This window comes from Odocoileus virginianus, chromosome 25 (assembly GCF_023699985.2).
Source record: "Odocoileus virginianus isolate 20LAN1187 ecotype Illinois chromosome 25, Ovbor_1.2, whole genome shotgun sequence".
In the NCBI taxonomy this organism is placed as follows: domain Eukaryota; kingdom Metazoa; phylum Chordata; class Mammalia; order Artiodactyla; family Cervidae; genus Odocoileus; species Odocoileus virginianus.
This window is the reverse complement of record NC_069698.1, coordinates 43685598-43710914: the sequence shown is the minus strand read 5'-3', so window position 1 is coordinate 43710914 and position 25317 is coordinate 43685598. Positions and strand designations below refer to the sequence as shown.

Below are 25317 nucleotides of genomic sequence, written 5' to 3'. Positions count from 1 at the left end.
GTTGCTTAGCAGCCAGACGCCAAGCCGTGAAATCCATGTTTTGATGGGCTCTGAGCACTGTTCAAATTCTGTGTCCAGATGTCTTCTCCTAAATTGCTTGTTTTTCAGGCATGAAGCAAATGTGTGAGGATATGTTTTCCACCCCTGTTGACTAGCCGAGGCCACCTTGAATGCTGTGTCTAGGAGTCAGCAGAATACTGCTGGTAATTCATTTATCAAACTAACAGACTTCACTGTTAGGACTGTACCCCAGCACTTGGCGCTGTCCTAATTAGAGAAACTTAGCACCAGCCACTCTTTTTTTGCAAGAGGAGCAGTTTTCATTCCGGAGTGGCACTTACACTGGAATTCACACCACTTCTTCCATCAAACAGTAGAAATCCGATCGCCCTAGGATTTATTTTTGCCTTCCAGAATTCTTTTCTGGTTCTTGGCTTCCTTTTTTTTTTTTTTAAGATAGTTTCTCTAAAGACAAACTCCTAAATCCATTTTGGAGGCCATGCTATTTTCTTAAGAGACAAAACACCTACCTGCTTGAGAACAAAGTGGGAAATAGTTTGTTTAATATTTTCTGCCCTCTGCACATCATCAGTGAAAGCTTGACTTTTTCATGGATTGGAAGTGTTGGATTGAAACTGAACCAGCTATCAGACCATGCAATAGAAACAGTTCATTCATTCTCATGAGTCATCGTTGTGCCAGTTAACAGATAACTGTCTGTCAGTTAACACCTTGCTCCTGTAATTGGTTTTATTTTTTAAGTATTTTTTATATTGGTGTTAGTTTCAGGCATACAGCAAAGTGATTCAATTATGAAAATACATGTATCTATTCTTTTTTCAAACTTCCTTTCCCATTCAGTCTATCACAGAGTGTTGAGCAGAGTTCCCTATGCTACGCAGTGGGTCCTTGTTGGTTATCTGCTTCAAACACAGCAGATGTTGAACATCTAATGTATGTACGCCATGTACATACATAGCATATGTACATGTCAATCCCAAACTGCCAATCTGCATTCTTCCTTGTAATGCTGTAAGGCTTTATAAGAGGGACTCTTACGCTGGAATGGGGACTCCACTCAGAATTATTAGCTAGCTTCTTGCAAAGTTATCATAATAGGGGACCCTAGAAGAAGATTGGGAGCTTGGAAGAGGGAGAAGAATGAGCTTTTTCTTATTTGCTTGTAGGCTAGATTAACTGATTCTGTCACACATTTGAGTTCAAATCCCATTTAAACTGAAAAGGGAAGCCTTCTCAAAGAATCATAGCCAATAGGTCAATTCTAACTGGTAAAAAGCTAAATAACTCAGAAATGGGAAGACGGGGCAGCTTCAGCAGCTCAAGTTGATGTTTAAATAATAAATTATGAATTAAAAATTGCTGAGAGTGGGTCTTAAAAGTTCTGCATCAAGAGGGAAAAACTTTGTGATAGATGTTAAGTAGACTTACTATGGCGATCACTTTGCTATTGAATCATTATTCTGTACACCTGAAACTAACATAATGTTGTAAGTAAATCATGTCTAAATTAAGTAGTTATGAAGAATATTCCACAAAATCAAAAGCCATTAGATCAGAGACAATAAACCATGACACAGAGGATATATTTCAGTGTCATCTCTCTTTTATTCAGCTCATGCATCTGAGCATCTCCTATTTGTGAAACTCTCATTTAGGGAGTTGAAGGGAGTAAGAAAATATCTTATCCCTGCCTACTCTGGCTTGTCGCCAGGGGAGAGGAAGCAGATATATGCATGTTGTTGTCGTTTAGTCACTAAGTCATGTCCAACTCTTTGTGACCCCATGGACTGCAGCTCGCCAGGCTCCCCTGTCCTCCACCATCTCCCATCATCCACCATTTGAGTTTGCTCAAATTCATGTCCACTGAGTCAGTGATGCTATCTAACCATCTCATCCTCTGCTGCCCTCTTTTCCTCCTGCCTTCAATCTTTCCCAGTATCAGGGTCTTATTCCAGTAAGTCGGCTCTTCTCATCAGGTTGTCGAAGTATTGGAGCTTCAGCTTCAGCATCTGTCCTTCCAATGAATATTCAGAACTGATTTCCTTTAGTATTAGCTGGTTTGATCTCCTTGCCGTCCAGGGGATTCTCAAGAGTCTTCATAATTCGAAAGCATCAATTCTTCCAGTGTTCAGCCTTCTTCGTGGTCCAAATCCCACATCTGTACATGACTACTGGAAAAACCATTGCTATGACTATACAGACCTTCATTGGCTTATGTATATGTATATGTGCTGGGCCTGCAAGCTAAGTTGTTTCAGTTGATGCAGTTGATTATAGCCTGCCAGACTGTCTGTCCATGGGATTCTCCAAGCAGGAATACTGGAGTGAGTTGCCTCGCCCTCATCCAGATCTTTTCAATCCAAGGATGAATTCCACCTCTCTTACATTGGCAAGCTGGTTCTTTACCACTAGTGCTCCCTGGGAAGCTCACATATATGCATATATCATTCTAATATTAGGAAAGCTCTAATAATTGCTGCAACTGAGCTATAAACAAAAGCTGAGAAAGGAAAGAGAAGGGAACAATCAATTCTGCCTCTGCATATTTATACAGGCCTTATTGTAAAGAGAATTGAATTGGTCTTCAAAGGATGGATAGATTTGATTTGAATTCAACCAGCTTTTGTTGAGCATTTCATAAGATGCTATTCATAGTCATAAATCATTTAAGAATTAATTCTTTCAGCAATCTGCAAATTAATTCTTTTCAGCAATTTTACTATCATTTGACACATGAGGACATTCATACAAAGAGAAACAGAGATAAACTTCTCCCAGCAACAGCTGACAAATGGCTGAGAGGGAAGCTTGTCCTCTCAAGTGGTCTCTAAGATAGAAATATTACAATGAATTTATGCGCGCATTCAATATATTTCTAATAGGCAAAGAAGGATTCAGAGGTTTGAAAAGTGGCCCCTTCCCTAAGAATCCTAATGTAGGAAACAGAAAAGGAAGTAGATGGTTGTTATACAGTGTGATGATGTTTTAAGAAATGTGGTCATTAAATGTCATGGGAGTACATTAGCAGGTAGCCTAACCCATCTGAGTTCAGTTTGGAAGAAAGAGGAGAATTAATCAGATCCATAAGGAGGACATAGGCATTGTAGAAACATCAGATTAATTCTTGGAGTTTCCCAGAGGCAGCATGGCAATCCTGGGAAATATAATAAGGTTTAGGTCCCTGGTGGCTCAGAGGATAAATCGTCTGCCTGCAATGCGGGAGACCCAGGTTCGATCCCTGGGTTGGGAAGATGCCCTGGAGAAGGAAGTGGCAACCCACTCCAGTATTCTTGCCTGGAGAATCCCATGGACAAAGGAGCCTGGTGGGTTACAGTCCATGGGGTTGAAAAGAGTTGGACACGACTGAGCAACTTCACACACATATGAAAGGACAGGGGCTTCCCAGGTGGTGCTAGTGGTAAAGAACCTACCAGCCAATTCAAGAAACACAGGAGACACAAGAGATTCAGGTTCGATCCCTGAGTCAGGAAGATGCCCTGGAGGAGGTAGTGGCTACCCATTCCAGTATACTTGCCTGAAAAATCCCATGGACAGAGGAGCTTGGCTGGCTACAGTCCATAGGATCACAGAGAGTTGGACATGACTGAAGCTGCTTAGCACCCAGCACAACATCAGGAGGCTAAGAGGTAACTGACTGCAGCATATAGGTAGGGATCTCACAGGAGACAAAGGACCCGTTAGAAGCCTTAGGTGATAGGCAGGAAGGAATAATGAGAGGAAAGAGAGGATGGCTACCTGAGACATTAGGGAGATGGAGTCAGTGACTCCCAGTGACCGATCTGATGTGGCCAGTGGGAGACAGGCAAGTTAATGATGTCACCAGGTGTCTTGTCCGTCACTTTCAACTTCCTTTCTGGAATATCTTTCTCAGTGCATTTCATGTGGATTGTACTGTGCAGATTGTATGGAATCTACTGTGTAGATTATTGAATTTCACCAGACATACCATAGAGATAACGAGTATGCTTCCCGGGTGGCTCAGTGGTAAAGAATCCACCTGCCAATACAGGGGCTGCAGGAGACACGAGCTTGATCCCTGGGTTGGAAAGATGCCCTGGAGGAGGAAATATTAATCCACTCCAGTATTCTTGTCAGGAAAATTCCAGAACAGAGTAGCCTGGTGGGCTATAGTCCATGGGGTCGCAAAGAGTCAGACATGACCAAGAGACCAACACTTTTACTTTTTGTTTTTTTTAACATTGTCAAACATCTTTTCATCCCTCAAGATCCAGTGACCTCCTTTGAGACACCTTTACTGATTTCCCCAAGAACGCATCATTCCTCTTCGGAAATCCCTCAATAGTCTGTTCACCCTGCCTCCCTCTTGACGTGTCCAAATCATGTCACGTTTCTTAACCTTTGAGATCAGATCATATTTTATTTATTCACTATCCTGCCAGCACTTAGTACAGTGTCTGGCAGATTGTGAACACACAGTAACTGTTTTAGGAGTGAGTGTACCCAGGTCCCTTGGTCCCTCATCCAGCAGGGCTCTCTGTGTTTTCTGTCACCTAGCTCTATCCAGGAGCCCAGATGGAGATTGCATAACATGGGACATTGTCTTGTTCAGCTTAACAGACGCAAATAATGTAGTCTCCGCTGAGGTCCACATAAGACCCTCTGTTATTGGGGGATGCCATTTAGGTAGCCAGAGAGGGAAATGGCACCTCAAGAATCAGATCCAGGGAACTTCCCTGGCAATCTAGTGGTTAAGACTTCACCTTCCAAGGCAGAGGGTGTTGGTTCAATCCCTGGCCAGGAAACTGAGATCCCACATTCGTAGAGGCCAAAATACCAAAACATACAACAGAAGCAGTATTATAACAAACTCAATAAAGACTTTAAAAATGCTCCACATAAAAAAAACTTAAAGAAAAAAATCAGATTCCATAGGACAAATATGAATTATGATGCATAAGTGTATATCTGAGTTATACTGATGGCCATAGTATGTACCACACGAACACTGTTATGAACACTGGGAGAATCTAGGCTGAGCATCACTTCTCCACAACTGTCGAGCACCTTAACAGCAATGACCAGCTGATCAACAGTAGGTAGGGATCTAGCTGAGAAGCCATGAGAAACCCAGATAGTGCATTACAAAGCAGAGACATTACTCTGCCGGTCTTTCCAGTAGCTGTGTATGGATGTGAGAGTTGGGCTGTAAAGAAAGCTGAGTGCTGAAGAATTGATACTTTTGAACTGTGGTGTTGGAGGAGACTCTTGAGAGTCCCTTGGACAGCAAGGAGATCCAACCAGTCTATCCTAAGGGAAATCAGTCCTGAATATTCATTGGAAGGACTGATGCTGAAGCTGAAACTTCAATACTTTGGCCACCTGATGCGAAGAGCTGACTCATCTGGAAAAACCCTGATGCTGGGAAAGATTGGAGGTGGGAGGAGAAGAGGGTGACAGAGGATGAGATGGTTGGATGGCATCACTGACTTGATGGACATGAGTTTGCGTAAACTCTGGGAGTTGGTGATGGACAGGGAGGCCTGGTGTACTGCAGTCCATGGGGTCACAAAGAGTTGGACACGACAGAGCGACTGAACTGAACTGAACTGAAGTGTTAGTTAACTCCAGATTTCCCCTTCCAAAGCACTCTGCCTTCATTCTGGCTGCTGTTCTGCAGATGTGATCAAATCTGCTTTTATCAGCCTCTGTGTTCCTTCCTTCCCTCAGCGTGTTTGTGCTGACTGAGAGACCAGTCTCCCCTGCATCTCTTGCTATTACTTCCAGTTTGCACATTCATGTCTGCTTAGTTCCTTCCCCACCCAGTATTAATCACTTTGCTTTTCCAAGTTGTATTAGCTTCTAGGCACCTGCATTTCAAGGTAGCATCCTTTGGTGGCTCCCTGCTCCCCGCTCCATCCACAAGAATAGGTCTGGGACATTGTGAGTCCTTCTAAACATGATGAATCACAGATACTGCCGTATTCATGATATTGTAAATGGCCACCCCTAGTCACCATGTCAGTGACCTCTCTGTCATGCTTTCCCTGGTCTTGCTGACCATTTCAGCTCTATTTTAGGTACACTGTCCCAGACCTGTCCCCTGGCCGGGAACACCCCAGAAGCCCACTGGTTAAATCTCTGCATGCTCCTGCAACCCTTACATTGTATTAAATTTTCCATTGCATCATTGTCTACACATACAAATATCATAAAATCAATCCTGCCTATAAAGAACCATCTTTAACATGACAGATATAACTTACCTTCAGATTTACACTAAGCAGAAAAATCCTTGTCAGCACTCTTAATTCATTTGACTCTTATGTGGATACCTTTTGTGATTTTCATTCCTTTAGTATCTCCTACCTCCAGTTTTGGAAGATAGATGAGTGGATGGACAGATAGGTAGATATGCTATTGCCTCACTAGAATACTTAATCCTGCTCTGAATTAAAAAAACAAAAACACCTATAAACATCAGTAAGCTTTGCACCTGTAGATGTTGTTATAAACCATCATCAGAAAATAGAGACGAGTTTGATGTGTTATATTCTTAATAATTTGATGCACAAGTTCAGTTTTAATGGATTGGAATGAACATTGGATCACAAAGAAGCACAGGCATTCACTGTCAGTCTTGAGGAAGACACCGTAAGTGGGCTGCCATGATTTGAAACTGTGAGTAAAATGGAAAGGTTGCCAGTTCACATAATTACAGTTACAAAAATAAAGACTGTGGCTATGCAGTCAAGGGGTTTAATCAATGTGATTTAAAAAAAAAACTGCTTTTGTTCATAATTTTGTCACATGTACAAATTTCCATGGCAGAGGGCCAAATGCATTTAATGCAATTCAAGGATGACAAGGAGGGTTGATGGGCTCTAATGAGCAATTGATTATCAGTAAACAGAGAGAGATGAAGAATCCACATTACACTCTGTGTAGAACAAGAGGTCATTTCCATTAGCTGTGACTCTTCATCCAAGCTTATTAATGAAGTAAAATGTAGGAAGGGGAAACATTTCTTAGATTTTATCATTTGAAGATAATAACCCCAAACTGTGAAGGTAAACATAAATCCTGGTTTTTAAAAAAAAAAAAAAAAATTTGCATGTGCAGAAATAATCTCAGTGTCCAGCAATTCACTTAAACCATGACCTGGGTCTTTGGTCTTAAAGCTACTAAAATGACTGAAGGGAAAAAATGGATTAAAACATGCATTCTACTATACAATTATCTCAAAGACCGATTGTTATGCAAGCGTGTGTTCTAATTTCAATTTTAAAAACTACTAATTTGTTCTCAACAGCAGTAATCTGACATCCCACGGGATGGCATATGAGGATACCCAGGAGACTTTGGGAGACTATTGTTGGTTTGGTGACTTGATTCACCAAAGCTACTTGGCTGAGATTTCCACTGTCTGAAGTTATAATGACATGGCGACCACAGTACAGTTCATCACAGCTGGGATCCCATAATATATGGAACAAAATAAGGATCTGAAAAAGTACTAGGGAGATTGTAGGGCGTATCTTTTAAATATTATTCACCTTGGCTGGACTTCCATGCAGCAAAATAGAGAAGAGTTAGAAGCGTATGTAGACATTGACTAGGCGGCATTGGTTACATAGTAGTAACATCTCCTGTTGGCTTCCTGGAGTCTATTGCGGTCTTGTAGCATACAGCATATTAAACATGTGTGACAATGTTCAGTAAGGCAAAAATCCACATAAGATAAACATCTTTTCTCTTTGTCCTATAGAATATAAATGTTAGCTTATGTTGTCAAAAAAAAAATTAACAAAAAATAAAGGTCTGTGAGGTCTACATTGCATCTGACTATATGTCAGAATTCACCTTCATTTAAGCAAATATTTTTTGAATTCCTGTTAAACGTCAGACATTGTGGTAGTTGGCGACACAAAGCTAATAGCTACAATAGAGAGAACAATTTCAATTAGTAAACAGTCATCCTTCATAGTGATTAATATTTTAAAAAACTCTTCTGCCATTATTCACTTACAGCTTTTTTCATAGAAATATACAAACTCTCAATTCATTTTCATTGAAAACAGGAGTCAAATACAAGAAAAACTAATATCCATTAATATTCAAATAACATTTAGTGGAAAGTTTGTCATTACAAATCTATATCATAAATTTTGGCTTCTATTTTTCTCTTTATGCTTCATAATTTAAAATTGTCTTGTTGATGTCTCTTTCATCTAATTTGATCATCTTAACCATTAGTAACAGGCTTCGCTTGTGGCTCAGCTGGTAAAGAATCCTCCTGCAATGTGGGAGACCTGGGTTGGGAAGACCCTCTGGAGAAGGGAAGGGCTACCCACTCCAGTATTCTGGCCTGGAGACAGTTCATGGGGTTGCAAAGAGTTGGACACGACTGAGCGACTTTCACAACCATTAGTGAGGTGTGATCGTGTTCTCCTTTGAAAAACTCTTATGAGCTATACAACTTCTCACCAGACAAATATATACACTCATTTATATAAATACAATATATTACAGGGGCTTCCCAGGTGGCATTAGTGGTAAAATTCTGCCTGCCAATTCAGGAGACTCAAAAGAGTTGGGTTCAATCCCTGGGTTGGGAAGATCCCCTGGAGGAGGAAATGGTAACCCACTCCAGTATACTTGTGTGGAAAATTCCATGGACAGGGGAGCCTGGTGGGCTACAGTCCATGGGACCACAAAGAGTCATCCACAATATGTTACCTATATTTTCTGAGGATTGATCAGGTTGAGAAACACTACATTAAACACTATGGGAAAGACTGTATACATTTCTGAAGAAACAATCTATGAAATTACAACTCGATTTGGAAACTGAGATGATCTTTTGAGGAATTACCCTCATACATTAAAATTTAATTTTCTATCCAAATGACTGAGAAATTTATATTCTGCCATAAATAGGTGGCAGAATTGCAGTTTTGCCCCTGTGATGGAAAATAAATTATTACGTTTGACTTCTGATACTTTTAACATGAAAATTTAGGTCAGAATAGTAAGACTTTCTTAAGTATGAACCTACTTGAAAATGATCCATAACATACGTGCCTACAGTTTATGATACAGCTTTGTTAAGACCGTGGCTACTTTTGTAACGGACAAGCCACAATCCTGGACATCTTTTAAAATGTAGTTGAGTCCCATCATCCTTCTGTGCTTCTGGGGCCCGGAGAAGCTTAGCAAAGTCAATGCCGTTAGTTTGTCTTTGGACCATTTCCAGAGCTGAGCAGGTGATACCATAAACAAATCCCAGTGTTGACATTTGGAGTGAGCAAGTGGTTCTACAAGGTGGCTCCTTCTGGATGTAAATTGACTTTAATGATTTCTTTCTTTCTCTGGGGCAGGATTTATGTGGGCATCATTCATGCGACACCCTGGGAATGGCAGACGTTGGGACCATATGTTCTCCCGAGCGCAGCTGCGCGGTGATTGAAGACGATGGCCTCCACGCCGCCTTCACCGTGGCTCACGAAATTGGTATGCAGCGTCTTTTCTCTTCCCTGGCCAAATCAAACACTTGTAACAGCTGCAACAAGGACCAGCATACTTGGCAATTAATTCCAGATTTCTCCTGGTTTGGATAACCCTTGGGGATTACATTTGTTTATATTTGCACTTTTAGGGTTAACTCCTAAGAGGGACGGAAACCAAAGTTAGGCACACGTGGTAGAGACTTCCGTTCTGTTGGTGCCATTTAAAAGTTTAAGAGAAAGTTACTACTGCCAGTCTTGTAAAGCGTCCACCCAGGACCTGATGAGATAAAATCTGTCACAGCTGACAATGGAATGCAGATGTTTGTCTTAGAAATTACTCTGTGGACTCATCCAGGGTGAGTCAATTTACACAGAAATTCATCAGGTTTTATTCCACTGTCAGTGATAGATTGATTCCTGGCAAAGGTAATCAATAGCTTATGGTCACCATTCCAGTCTTGTTTTTAAGAGCAAAGCAAATGAAACAAAACCTAACAGTCACCAGGGTTGATTGTAAAGTGTTCCTTACCTGGTGACATTAAGAAACTCATTTCAATCCTGAAACTAGAAATTTAAGGCTAAATATGACAAATATCCCAGCAATTAGGAATATGTGTTTCGTAGTCACTGACCGAGGCTACTAGACATATGAGAAGTTAATTTAGTATTTAGGATTAGGTTTTAGAATTAGATACATCTGGGCTCAGTTCTTGCTAAAGTATGTTCTGCCTGTGTCCTGTTGGTCTGATGATTTAAACTCTGTAAGCTTCAGTTTTCATATCTGAAATATAGAAATAATTGTGCCTATTTCATTGAATTATTTCAGGAACCAAGTTGGGTAAATCATAGGTACCAGCTGTTATTTATATTCATATACACTTCTGTTTTGCTTTCTAATTAACTAATTCATTTACTTTTTAATGTATCACCTTTTAGAATTAAATTTTGGGGGGCAAACTATGGTTTGATAATTATTGCACTTTTGCTGCATTTTATTAAACATATATTTTCTTGAGCTAACACAGTCATTTTAAAATAGAAATTAAAACTTTTCTTCCACTTTAGTAGGCAAAGAACATTTCACAATATGTTGATTTTTGGCTGCTATGTTTTCTTTGGGGACTTAATTTCACATCAAAAGTACAATTGCATAAGTCAGTATATTAGAGCAGTAAAATAGAAATCAGTACTTAAGTTCCAATTAATATGTATTAATTATGATCTTAGTTTTCTTAACTGACGCTCTTCTTACCACCTAAGCAAAAAAAAAAAAAGCACAAACATGGTATTTTAATGTAAATAACTGATTTATTTACATAAAATTTATTTACATCACTGATAATAATTCAATTTAACACTTTGTTAATTGAGCCTCTTTAGCTTCAAGATAGGAGAAGGTAATGGCACCCCACTCCAGTACTCTTGCCTGGAAAATCCCATGGATGGAGGAGCCTGGTGGGCTACAGTCCCTGGGGTCACTAAGAGTCAGACACGACTGAGCAACTTCACTTTCACTTCTCACTTTCATGCATTGGAGAAGGAAATGGCAACCCACTCCAGTGTTCTTGCCTGGAGAATCCCAGGGACCGGGGAGCCTGGTGGGCTGCCGTCTATGGGGTCGCACAGAGTCGGACACGACTGAAGCAACTAGCAGCAGCAGCAGCAATGATCTATTTTCACACATTAACAGCATCTGGGAGGTTTCTTCTTAAGGAAACCACAGTGGCAGTAAATGGAGCTTCTTTGAGGCTTCATAGACCCTCAAAGCAACTGAATTGGAATGAAGAACCTTCTAGCACCACCCTTCTCTGTCCTCTTGAGTTCCTAAACCAAGAGATTATACAGGCATATACAGCAGAGAGGTAGGACACAAGATGCTAATGAGAACAAATGTTTTATTAAAACTATTTATGTACAATAAGTTTTTCTTTTTCTTAAGTGGACATGATTCTACAAGAGAATAATGTGGGAAAAATGTGGGTTTCTCTGCAAAAAAGTCAAACGTAAATCTTTGATGTCTGACTACACTCCATGTTCCATTTAATTTCTTAATGGGATCATTTCTATGTACTTCTTTAGAATTCTCTGTAATTTATTCTCCAATAAAACAGTGCCTACTTCATTTCTCTTTATGTGTCACATATGACCTAATCTGAGGAATGTAAGGTCTGGGGATAGGGGGGTATGGGTTTAATTTCCCTTTCATAAAGGAATCTGGCTTTCATTCATTTTGTTTTCTAATTGCTTTATTATTCTTTAATTTCAATTTTCGCCTAAATATTGTGAACACGTGTTATAAAGTATGAGCCTTAAAAATTGTAGCAAAGATAACCTTACGAAATATTTCCTAATCATCTGTGCACCAGTACAGAGCATTGCCTCTGTAATGTGCGGTGTGCTCTTGGGTCACGGAGTCCCCTGTTCTGTTTCCAGCGCTTTATTTTTAGATTGTTGCTTGTAGCTATCGGCCTGAGTTTACTATGCTTTGGATTCTAATTCCACTCTGTTCTTCTATGTAATTTCCTCCCTTTTTATTAGACATTTACTACTTTTTAGATCTGGATGCTATGTCCAGGCTACATATGGTGATAAAGTGCTGCTGTGAAACCTCAGTTGTGCCAGAGTGTTTTGAATTCGCTTGAGTCTATTCCAAAATGAGCAGTTTGCTTCATGTGTATGGTAAATACGTTTCTGTGCTCAAAACATAAGCTGTGGAGAAAATTTCCAGGCTGTTCCCATGATTTTTCTACTTTATTTCGTCTATCAGCAATGAAAGGTATAATCAAAAATCAGTTCAGTTCAGTTGCTCAGTTGTGTCCAACTCTTTGCGACCCCATGGACTGCAGCATGCCAGGCTTCCCTGTCCATCACCAACTCCCAGAACTTGCTCAAATTCATGTCCATGAAGTCGGTGATGCCATCCAACCATCTCATCCTCTGTCATCACCTTCTCCTCCTGCCTTCAATCTTGCCCAGCATCAGGGTCTTTTCCAATAAGTCAATTAGTTCTTCTCATCAGGTGGCCAAAGTATTGGAGCTTCAGTTTCAGCATCAGTCCTTCCAATGAATATTCAGGACTGATTTCCTTTAGATTTGACTGACTTGATCTCCTTGCAGTCCAAGGGACTCTCAAGAGTCTTCTCCAGCCCCAAAGTTCAAAAGCATCAGTTCTTCATCTCTTAGCTTTCTTTATGGTCCAACTCTCACATCCATTCATGACTACTGGAAAAACCATAGTTTTGACTACACAGACCTTTGTTGGCAAAGTAACGTCTCTGCTTTTTAATATGCTGTCTAGGCTGGTCATAGCTTTTCTTCCAAGGAGTAAGCGTCTTTTAATTTCATGGCTACAGTCACCATCTGCAGTGATTTTGGAGTCCAAGAAAATAAAATCTGTCAAAATTTCCACTGTTTCCCCATCTATTTGCCATGAGGTGATGGGACTGAATGCCATGATCTTCATTTTTTGACTGTTGAGTTTTAAGCCAACTTTTTCACTCTCCTCTTTCACTTTCTTCAAGAGGTTTTTTAGTTCCTCTTTCCTTTCTGCCATAAAGGTGGTGTCATCAGCATATCTGGGGTTATTGATATTCTCCCAGCAGTCTTGATTCCAGCTTGTGCTTCCACCAGCCCAGCATTTCTCATGATGTACTCTGCATGTAAGTTCACTTTTATTAATGGGTTTAGTTTCTCATGGCATGCTCTAGTCACTACTTCCTCTTTCTAAACCATAGGGGTTTAAAACACACAGTCTTGAGAGTTGAATATAAAGCTTTTCATTCCCTTTTTAATAATATATTTACTTATTGGGTCTTGGTTTCTTCATGCAGGATCTTTCATCAGGGTCCACAGGCTGTGAAGTGTGCAGGCTCAATAGCTCTGCAGACATGTGGGGTCATAGTTCCCTGACCAGGGATCCAACCTGCATCCCTTGCATTATAAGGTTGATTCTTTAACCACTGGGTCACCAGGAAAGTCCCCCAAAGTTTTTTTTGTTCTTTTACTCACTTTGACTTGCTCTTTTACTTAGTCCATTGAAACATGTCCCTACATTGAGAATTATCATGTAAGACAGAGGCAAGCCTTAAGTCTTTATCTTGTACTTGTTCTGTCCATGATGTTAAAGTCATAATGAAGTGACTTAAATGATCAGTTCTGAGAAGTGATGCTTCTTGTGCCACATGTGAATGGGAATACTTCTCTTTTCCTGCTTTCCTATTCCTTCCTAACAGAAAGCTAGATTTTGGAGACACAGTCCACTGGTGTCAATACAGCTTTCTGGAAAATAGATTTTGATGCATCTAGACACTGCCTAGGCAGTAATGAATTGCCTTACTGCCTGCCTTCTTGCTATCATATGGACAGGTCAACATCAAGTAAAGTAAAACTTTCTTTGAGAAAGTTTTTTAAACTATCAAGAGCATGGTTCCCATCCCTGAACTATGGGTGGAGGTATGAATGCAACTATAGCTGTTTTACAATCCAAATGTGAGCTGTAGCAAGTTTCAAGTGAATGTAAGTTTACATTTGGAGTTTATGTTTTTAACTTGTCAAACTTTTATTATGGGCTTGGAATAACGATTTCACCTGCCGCACACATGGTTCTCCAACATAATAATTTTCTTGATGTTGGGCCAGCCTCTAATGTGCTAGGGGAGCCATCTGATTTTATTTAGACTCATGAAATCCGTAGTTTGCAAACAGGCTGAAGTTCTGCCATAGAGTGGTTAATTATAAAATGTGCTAAGTGAATCTCTCCATCATGAAAGACTCCAGAAATGCTTCCTAAGCTAAAATCAGGCAGCTCAAAGAGTCAGGGCCAGATAGTCAGCTGGAAACTTCGGAAGCGGTGGAGACACAACAGTATGGCCGCCTGTGTTTTGCTGTGGTTGGAGCGAGTGCTCTGGTTCTGCTGATCTGCGTGTGACTCTACCCCCGCCATCGATTAGATTAAACGAAGCCATGTTTTGAAAGGTTGCAGAGGCCCTGGAAACACCATAGACCAAAGCCAAGTACACAGAATCAGATGTCAGGACTGGCTGTGAGATGTGAGGTGAAAGGAAGCCAGGATTAAACTTGGTATTTACCCTCAAAACCCATAGCTTTAATCAACATGAACTGTGCATTTTTTTTTTCTATCCGGTTTGGAGCAGTGCCATACTGTGTCTTTCTTGGCCCCCAGATGAAAGGTGGGAATAGGTCTTTGCTCTGTGTCCAGAGGCAGCATTGAAAGATGTAGTGTTAGGATCAGCTGGTTTGTTTTGAAATCAAATCCCAATTCGTATTTCTCTAGGGAAAGCCTATGGATTGTCTGCCATGGGTATGGAAAGCCAACAAGTTGAAGGTGACATAAAATAAATATATCACACACAACATGTAATTCTTAGGCTTAGAAAATTTCCCCTTGTCTCCCAAATTGAGTGTCTGATTATCAGACACTAGTAATCTAGTGTCAACTAATCAGACACTAGTCATCTAGCATCTGGTAATCAGAATTTATAAAAAACTAGGTAAGACTAGACTACTCGTAAGTTAAAATTATAACAAACCCAAGATATCAGTGAGAACAATAAAATTCAGTAACAATCACTGGGCCTTTATATTTGTCAGGCACATTTTCTAAGCACTTTGCAACTTTTATATCCCTTAAGCCTCACAAAATCCCATGAGGTGAGTACTATTAATGAGTCACCCAAGAAAGGAGGATGCTGACATGCAGAGAAGTCTCTAAACTGATCTAAGGTCAACAACTAGGTATACTGCTTGGGGAAAATTTAAATCCAATTTATCCGGCTCCAGAGCCCAAAATGTTTATACTATGCTAGAATGGCTGTTAGTGTCCCTTTTGAAAGATACTCTTGAATTTGAATCAAAAGGATATTGACACAGCTATTTATAAGGTGAAAAAAATTATTTTCTTCCTTCTAAATTACATCATTGAAATAACATTTAGCATTTGTGTTTAGGGCTTCCCTAGTGGCTTAGATGGTAAAGAATCTGCCTGCCAATGCAGGAGACCTGGGTTCAATCCCTGGGTCAGGAAGATCTCCTGGAGAAGGGAATGGCTACCCACTCCAGTATTCTTGCCTGGAGAATTCCATGGACAGAGGAGCTTGGCAGGCTATAATCCATGGGGTCACAAAGAGTCAGACAGGATTGAGTAACTAACACATCTGTTTTTAAATGGGAGTTTAAGAGTTTTATCACTTCTCTTAAGGATTTGCATTTAAAAAGATGTGTAGGATCCAATTATTGGGGCTCCTGGTTTCCTTCACCAAGGATTCTAGGTCCTGATACCCTGTGAGTTTTTGACTCCTTTTTCAACCCCTGGCAAGACCTTCCTGAACCTTAATAATCCCAGCTGGAAAATTAGGTAAAAATAAAAACATGACCTCATTAAGAAACAGATGCTTCATGAGCAGGGCTTGCTTAAGTAAACACATGACAGAGCTTCTTGTGACATTTTTTTAGGATGTGATGCTATGGCCCCATGCCTATTGGCCAGTTCGGGGTCAGGACACAAGAGCTTGAAGTTCTGTTTAATTTACAGACCAAAGTTTAGAAAAACAACCCAGTTTCCTTCCTGAGGTTAATATTATAAATCAGCCCTGGTTGTACAGTAATACCTGAGTTGAATAAGAAGCTGAACCAACATTTTCCTGTTAAGTAATGTGTCTTCACCGGGGTGTCCATTATTTCAGATTTTCTGACACCAATTTCATGTGTGAATTTAAGGAGGCAAGATGCTTTTTAAAATCTACATTGTGAATATCCAAGATGAAATTTATTTAATGAAATGCTGCCTATTTACCAATTTTAAAAAATGATTGATGTCCAAAAAAATTACCAGGTGACTAATAGTTTGCTGTTTCTGAACTGACACTTATAACTCATACTCACCCTGCAGACTTTGCTTTGATATAATTTACCCGAAACTCATTTCCTCAGCATAATTCAAATAAACTCTTTGCTGAGGTTACTTTATGTGATGGGCACTCATTAGCAGGACTGTCATGTTTATGATATGGTTTAATATCTATTAAGAATAGATGGGTATTTTCTACAGAAGCCCTTGTAATTTACACCTTGGTTTTTACTAATGATTTCAAATATCAAGATACAGTTGTAAGGGCTGCATCACTTGGGAAAATAATGAATTGGACCCCTGCATCACCATAAATTTCACTCTGACTTCTGTAACACTTTAAGAAATTTAGTGTATGAATGCCATTAACAAACTCACCCACTGCCTAACAGTGTTTGGTCTGTAACTGTGTTGGGATTTTACGTGAGAAGTGACTTCCAATTACATCACTCAAGAATTAAAGATTCACCAAGAAAGATAGTATTGTAAATAAAGTTGCTTAACTTAGTTAAGGCAAACAAACCTTTCTTAGTTTTTTGCACGTCTCCTGATTTTCCAAATACAAATGCTAATGCTTCCTTGAAGCAAGACTTTGGAACCTCTCCTTTAAACCCAGATTTTGAATTGTGGTCCATAATCCATATCAGCCTTGCTTCCTTACTAGGATTTTTCACATCCTGTTTTAGGAAGGCAGCTTCTAGAACGTCCTCAAATCTCTTCCCTTACCTTTCAAAACTGCCTTGAATCTTCTTCACTCTGTTCCCATACTTGGCCTAGAGAAAGAAATGTCTCTGTCTTTCCAAGGGAAAGAATTGCCTTTCTCTGTGACTTTCTGGACCCTATCTCCCTAACTCTTCCTTGATCTTGTGCTAAGTCATTTCAATTGTGTCCAACTCTGTGAGACCCTATGGACCGTAGCCTGCCAGGCTCCTCCATGGAATTTCCCAAGCAAGATTACTGGAGTGGATTGCCATGTCCTATTCCAGGGGATCTTCCTGATGCAGAGATCAAACGTGTGTCTCTTCCATTTCCTGCATTGGCCGGTTCTTTACCACCAGCACCACCTGGGAAGCCCACCCTTCAACTAACTCTGGTTTGCATTGCTCAAAAAACTCATCATAAAAAAGCCTTTTGATGAAAGCAGTACATTATTTTAGGAGATGTCAACATTTTCTCTGACACTGTTTTATCTTCTGGGGCACGTGTGTTTAAATCTCAGCTTCACTAATCCTGCTCAAGGCTGCTTGTGGGAGAAGCGCTTAATCTCCAATCCACGCCTGTCATGTTACACATCTCATTTTATGATTTAGGAAGAGATTCTCACTGGAAAAGGCCATCAGTGACATCATGATAAATTCTGGTCAAGCCCTTCAAAACATCGCTTAAAATGTGTTGTTAGTTGCAACAGAACTTTCGAAATTTCCTGGGTTCCAGGCTTTTCTCTGTTAATAAGTGTGTGGTCTCTAAAGTGAGTGTCCCTTGAAAGTAACTTATGCTTCTATATGTATCTCACCATTCTAGGGCTCAAAGACACAGGATGATTTCAGACTGACGTTAGGTGGCCTAGCTTAATGATGAAGGGAATCACATTTGAGAATGAATGCCATTTCTTTGGCTGTCCACAGCCTTTAGTATGCCTGTCACGTCTCTCCTGAGGAGCGTCCAGACGTCCCGCACATTGTTCTTTCATTTCAATCCCTCTCCAGCTCCTGAAGGGAAGTCACGTGGGTCTTCCCCCTGTGCCCTGGATCCAGCTCCTGTGGCCCTGGCTCCCTGTTTCTCTGGGTGCTGAAATGGTCTTCACATTGCTCGTGATTCTCCTTGTCCCAGGGAGAGCATTCCTCTCCCAGCCAGCTGACAGGCTTTCTTCATGGAGAACAGAACATTCATCCTCACTGCAAGTAGTCTCTCTCTCAGTTGACCTGTAAGCGGTCCCTTTCTGACTGACTCTGGGAGATCTTATAAAATTCACTTCTCCTTTTAGCTCTTGCCAAAGTGGAACTCAGATTTGTTCTTGCCCAGAATGACAGTCTTTTCTGATGACTGTCTACCTGTATCTTCAGCAACAAGCAATTACATGGATAAATTAGCAATTCAGAGGCCAAAGAGTCTGCCGAAAGAGTCATTTAAAAAGCCCAGAGCATCTTTTTTTTTTCTTTCATTTTATTTTTTATTTTCTATTTTTTTTCTCACAATTATTTTTATTAGTTGGAGGCTAATTACTTTACAATATTGTAGTGGTTTTTGCCATACATTGACATGAATCAGCCATTGATTTACATGTATTCCCCATCCTGAATCCCCCTCCCACCCCTCTGGGTCATCCCAGTGCACCAGCCCCAAGCACTTGTCTCATGCACCCAACCTGGACTGGCAATCTGTTTCACAGTGGATAATATACATGTTTCAATGCTATTCTCTCAGATCATCCCACCCTCGCCTTCTCTCATAGAGTCCAAAAGTCCGTTCTATACATCTGTCTCTTTTTCTGTCTTGCATATAGGGTTATCGTTACCATCTTTCTAAATTCCATATATATGTGTTAGTATACTGTATTGGTGTTTTTCTTTCTGGCTTACTTCACATCCACCTCATTAGAACTGATTCAAATGAATTCTTTTTAAAGGCTGAGTAATATTCCATGGTGTTTAAGTACCACAGCTTCCTTATCCATTCGTCTGCTGATGGGCATCTAGGTTGCTTCCATGTCCTGGCTATTATAAACAGTGCTGCGATGAACATTGGGGTGCACGTATCTCTTTCAGATCTGGTTTCCTCAGTGTGTATGCCCAGGAGTGGGATTGCTGGGTCATATGGCAGTTCTATTTCCAGTTTTTTAAGAAATCTCCACACTCTTCTCCATAGCGGCTATACTAGTTTGCATTCCCACCAACAGTGTAAGAGAGTTCCCTTTTCTCCACACCCTCTCCAGCATTTATTGCTTGTAGACTTTTGGATAGCAGCCATTCTGACTAGTGTGTAATGGTACCTCATGAGGTTTTGATTTGCATTTCTCTGATAATGAGTGATGTTGAGCATCTTTTCATGTGTTTGTTAGACATCTGTATGTCTTCTTTGGAGAAATGTCTGCTTAGATCTTTGGCCCATTTTCTGATTGGGTCATTTATTTTTCTGGAATTGAGCTATAGGAGTTGCTTGTATATTTTTTAGATTAATTCTTTGTCTGTTTCTTCATTTGCATTATTTTCTCCCATTCTGAAGGCTGTCTTTTCACCTTGCTTATAGTTTCCTTTGTTGTGCAAAAGCTTTTAAGTTTCATTAGGTCCCATTTGTTTATTTTTGCTTTTATTTCCAATATTCTGGGAGGTGGGTCATAGAGGTTCCTGCTGTGATTTATGTCAGAGAGTGTTTTGCCTATGTTCTCTTCTAAGAGTGTTATAGTTTCTAGACCAGAACATCTTAAAATAAATTGCTTTGCTTTCATAATTGATATTTAGCATTATAGGCATCACCATTATATATAAAAGAAAAAAAAATAGAGGTAGTTTCCTCTGCCCCTCAAAGTGAATTTGGTGTTTATTTTGCGGCTTGTATTTAAATCAAATATCTAAAACTTAGCCTCCAGATGAAATGAGTATCTCTTAAGGCAATAATACACATGCATATGAACAGAGCTTTTATCTAGATACATTTGGAAGAAAAGACTATTACTCCATTGAAAGTGCTAGTCACTTAGTCATGTCTGACTCTTTGTGACCCAGTGGACTATAGCCCACCAGGCTCCTCTGTTCATGGAATTTTCCAGGCAAAAATACAGGAGTGGGTAGTCATTCCCTTCTCCAGGGGATCTTCGAGACCCAGGGATCGAACCCGGGTCTCCTGCCCTGCAGGTGGATTCTTTACTGTCTCAGCCACCATTGTTCCATTAAATAAATATAAATGTCTTGTGAAATAGAGTGAAAAGATGACATTTTTTAAAGTATAAAACCTAGATTCATAATACAGAGGTTCCCTTAGGCCACTTTCTCTACTATGCCAGGGGGAAAAAACCTCAAGTGTGAAACCTCCACACTAATCCCACAGTGCTCACTGATAAACTTTCTACATTCTCAGTGAGTATTTGATGTACTAAGTAAGTTTTAGCAGTTTCGAATAGAATATGAATGAAAGGTACTATTTTTCTGTGGGTGCGGTGAAACTCAACATACCACCCAAAACTTGGACGAGCTCCTACCAATCTTCTCTTGCATGTTATTTGGAAGATATTTTATGAACTCCACTGTGAGTTTATGCTGCTGACCAAACAGAACGTGAGTGGTGGTAAGAGGGTTTCCCACAGAGAACCGACTAGCTGAGTAAATGCTATTGAAGTAAATAACTGTATAAATAGTATCAAAATGCGACCCTTAGAAGGTCACTGAGCCCTGGCCACTTAACTTCAACCACAACAGCAACCAGCTGTTCAGTGGACAATTTTGTTATGAGGTGTTAGTGATTTAACAAGTTGGCCCCAAGTAGTTGGAATTTGGCGTGAAAAATTTCATCTCTGTTGGGTTTTACTGTTGCACACTGGACTTTTTCTTGGCAGAATGACCAAAGTTCCTGCCTTTGGTATTCAGGAACCCAAGGAGAACGCAGTAATCACTTTTCTATGGTATTTTCCACAATTTTTTTTTTTTTTTGGTGGTTTGTGTAGGGTTTTAAAAAGCTTTGCAAAAAACACTACTAGGATGTCTTGTTTACTTTTTAGAGTCTCTCCAATCTGTTGTCCTGAATTTTACCATTGAAGTATATACACTACTGTGTGTAAACTAGATAGCTAGTGGGACGTTGCTGTATCACTACAGGGAGCTCAGGCTGGGGCTCTGTCATGACCCAGAGGAGTGAGATAGGAGGGTGGGAGGGAGGCTCAAGAGGGAGTGGATATATGTGTACTTATAGCTGATTCACAGTGCTATGTGGCAGAAACCAACAGATCGTTGTAAAGCAATTATCCCCCAATTAAAAAAATAAAAGCTAAAAAAAACCCAGTATTTTAAATGTGTTATAGAATGTATTATACCTTTAGACTATGTGAAAAATTAATCTTATGTAATAAAAAATCTTAGATTATAAGAATGGGCGTATGTACTCTGCAGAATAATACCTTGCATGATAGAACGGGAACACCAGTGTGGGGTCACAGAGAGTGTGTTTGGTAAACTTAAGCACAAACACCACCTAACTGAGTGGTTTTGGACAATCACTTCCCTTCTTAGTATTTGTTTCCTCTCCAAGGGCTAACACTTGGTGAGAGTCACATTGGTGCTTTGGACATTTCTTAAATGCAAACGGGTATGTCCTCAAGATATACCATTTACTTGCAGAACTAGTGAACATTCCCAACTCACTGAATGACTAAAAGAAATGAAAGAGTGAAGCAAGCTAACGTTTGCATGAAACCAGGAAGTTACTAAGTTCACTTTTTTCTTTTCTTCCCTAGTCATCTCTTATATGGCTGCCTATTTACTTGGCCAAGAAAATGGAATCCCTGGCCTTCAAATACCATGTATTAAGTGTTTGTAACTTGCAGAACATTGAGTTAAATATAGATTTTCCAGCAGTGGCTGGCGGGGAGTGGGAGAGGGGGATGCTCTCTGATCTCATGGGGCTTGTAGTTGAGCACAGAAAATGGAAAATTAACAACATTCAAAATAATATGTCGTGAGGACTATGACATAATCCCACAGTTGCCTTGCGAATTCTAGATTCTAAATAAGGTCTGTTTCCACATATTCTTGAGCATGTGTGATCCAGATGGATTATGGGAACATCTCATCTAGTGTAATTTTTCAGTTTTCCCCAGAATGTTCACCAGAAGTGTCCGCTCTGATGACATGCAGCTTTAATTTCCCTGGGGGGAGTCCAGTCTCTGTGTGAAAAAGCAGTTAAAATGAACTCATGTACAATTGGGAGGAGAAGAGTCAAGTGCTAGTTTAATTGCCACAGAAAAGCAGACGTGCCAGAATCGCTCATTGTTTGCCCTTCATCTATCCTGTCTTTTAGGACATCTGCTTGGCCTCTCCCATGACGATTCCAAGTTCTGTGAAGAAAATTTCGGCTCCACGGAAGATAAGCGCTTAATGTCTTCCATCCTAACCAGCATCGACGCATCCAAACCCTGGTCCAAATGCACCTCAGCCACCATCACAGAATTTCTGGATGATGGCCACGGTAGGTACAGTTCCACAGGCTCAGAAACAAAACCTCATTGTATCCTCCTGGTGTTCACTTTGCCCTGTAAGACAATGGTTGCTGAGACAGTGTCAGAAAAAGGAACAAGGGGGTCTGTCTACTGGTATGGAATGCCAGCATCCTTGGTGGCATTATAGCTATGGTATTTTTTGCTTTTGAATTGCTAAGTTCAAAGAGAAGCAGTGTGGGAGACCACACAGAAGGCCTCCCCGGTGCCCTGAAAGCCTGGCTTTTATTCCCTCTTTGACCACACCAGCTTCCTGTGAGAATGTTGGCAGATATCTCATTTCCCTGTTATTAATAGGACTCTCAGAATTATTTGTTACACGCTTATTATAAAGGTATGGTTAGAATGTAAGTGACAATTCCGTCAGATTCTCTTTATGGCAGCATAAAGCCAAGAAAGGAAGCTCTATAGATCTACACTCACTACAAGACTTGGCTTCACCCTGGCAGCCCGTTCTCCTGAAAGTGGAATAAAAGCTGCAGAAACAGAAATAGAAAATCAATCTGAACCGTGAGAAAACAGTTTAAGAACTTCAAAAGAAAATCTTTGGCTTTATCCTCTAAATGGAGTTCAAGAGCGCAGCATACTTTATTGAGGTCTATTAAATCTAGAATTAGTGCCATAAATTATATCACAATACCAAGGAAGTCACAATTTTTAGAAATAATAAATTCTGACCCTGAAGTAATCTCTGAAATAAGCTACTGCTAATTTCCTAGCATCCCTGTTACCTTAAAATACTGGAAACACAGGCAAATAGATGAGTTAAATTGGAAGAGATTTTCAGAGACCGCAGAGTTCCAGTTTCTTATATTACATGTGTGTGTGCTCAGTCACTTCAGTCCTGTCCTACTCTTTGACACTATGGACTTTTTTGCGACCCTTTGGACTGTAACCCACCAGGCTTCTCTGTCCATGGGATTCTCCAGGCAAGAATATTGGAGTAGGTTGCTATTTCCTCCTCCAGGGGATCTTCACAACACAGGGACTGAACCCACATCTCCTGCATCTCCTGAGTTGCAGGCAGATTCTTTACCCACTGTGCCACCTGAATGGACATATTCCCATTCCTTTTTCTTTCCTCTTAAAATTTATTTCTTTCTAAAACTGATGGTTGAAGTAAATGGGACAGAAATTCTTGATCATGATAATTGTTTACAAATTTATCTCAGGATATGGTTCAAAGCTGGATAAAGAGAATCTGGGGTAACTATTTTTCCCTAGTTTCACAGCAATTAAAGCTTGATATTTTTGTAATTTCTTAGTGAGTTTGCCATCTTGAGCTTTGGCTACATAATTACAAAACAATTAGTAAATTCAGTTCTTTTCAGACAAAAGGAAATTCTACTATATAGCCTTTTGTTGTCTTATAGCCAAAATGTTCACAGACTCATTTTTGCTATGTTAATGGTGAACTGATAATGCTTTAGCTACTTCCGACTATTTAAATTTCCTGTTCCTGAAAACAATCCCTACCCAGCTTGCTTTAAAATTTCCCTTAACACAAAATAAATGTTCTTTGTTACTTGAAAAGATGGCCTAATATCTCAAAGATTTAGAAACAATTTCAAGAATCAATGTATTAGGTTTATCCTAGACTAATAATAAAGTGGTAATTTTCTGTTTAGTTAGCTCAGTTTAAAATGTTGAGTAAATGCAGAGAGTCCTGAGATGAATGCTTACCTAATTATCTGCCTACCTATTGATCAAGTCCATATCTAGTAACATTTCTTCTTAGGTGGAATCTTAGTTCCCACTCTTAAGTTAGTTTTACTGTTTTTTTTTTTCAGCTTTTTGGAATATGGAATAACATTAATATTTTATTTTAGAATCCCGCATTACACATTCCAAAAGGTTGAGCTAAACTTTGAATCACTAAATGAACAGATTTAGTTGCTAAGGCAGCAAATACTTATGGCTAAAATGGGACCAACTTTTTTTTTTTTTTCTGTATAAGTATTAGGTCAGCTAATTACAATGCTGTGCAAAATCTTGTTCCTTATTGCCATATTTCTGGAATGATTCATTTATTTCATGTTTGTGGAATTCATGATTTTACTTTCCGTGCAGTAAAGATGCTTCCAGTATTGTTTTCACTTTCTAAATCTCATTTCTGTATTTAAAAGAGTCTACACTCAGATTTTTAAGAATTTTACAACAAATTTTATACATCTTTCTGCATCTGCTCCAAAGGATCTCCTGGTAGATAACCACCAAACGGTACTTTTACTAGAAATAGATCTCATTCATTTGCACTGAGAAAATCTTATCTAACTTTCCCATCTATATGTTAATTAAATAAATAAATTTCATTACCAACATTTGTTGGACAGGAAATTTTCATAATATAGTCATTCATTCATTCATTTCATCAAAACCTAGACTCTCTCACTTTTGAATGTTGAATAAGCAGTTTTGTGTTTTAGCTAACCCTTCAACCCCACTTCGCCCACCAAAAGAAAACTGATTTTATGATAAGAGTCTAAAAAAGGCACTGTAACTGTGACACAGTGGCAAGATCATTTATATTCATTTCAAACCTAGCCTATGCATGCTCAGTCATGTCCTACTCTTTGCAACCCCATGGACTGTAGCCCACCAGGTTTCTCTGTCCATTGGATTATCCCAGCAACAATACTGGAACAGATAGCAATTTCCTTCTTCAGGGGATCTTCCTGATCCAGGGGTCAAACCCGATTCTCCTGTGTCTCATGCGGATTCTTTACCGCTGAGCCGCCAGG

The 25317-nt window shown here is 39.8% G+C and overlaps 1 protein-coding gene across 1 annotated transcript in view; it reads left to right on the top strand.

The window, feature by feature from the left end:
* The window catches only part of ADAMTS5 (ADAM metallopeptidase with thrombospondin type 1 motif 5), a 56154-nt gene that overhangs the window by 3891 nt on the left and 26946 nt on the right, over positions 1 to 25317 (top strand). Inside the window, exons 2-3 of the mRNA XM_020892038.2 lie at positions 9381 to 9513; positions 22381 to 22548. Coding sequence (XP_020747697.2) covers positions 9381 to 9513; positions 22381 to 22548 — 301 coding nt within the window. The remainder of the gene's footprint in view (positions 1 to 9380; positions 9514 to 22380; positions 22549 to 25317) is intronic.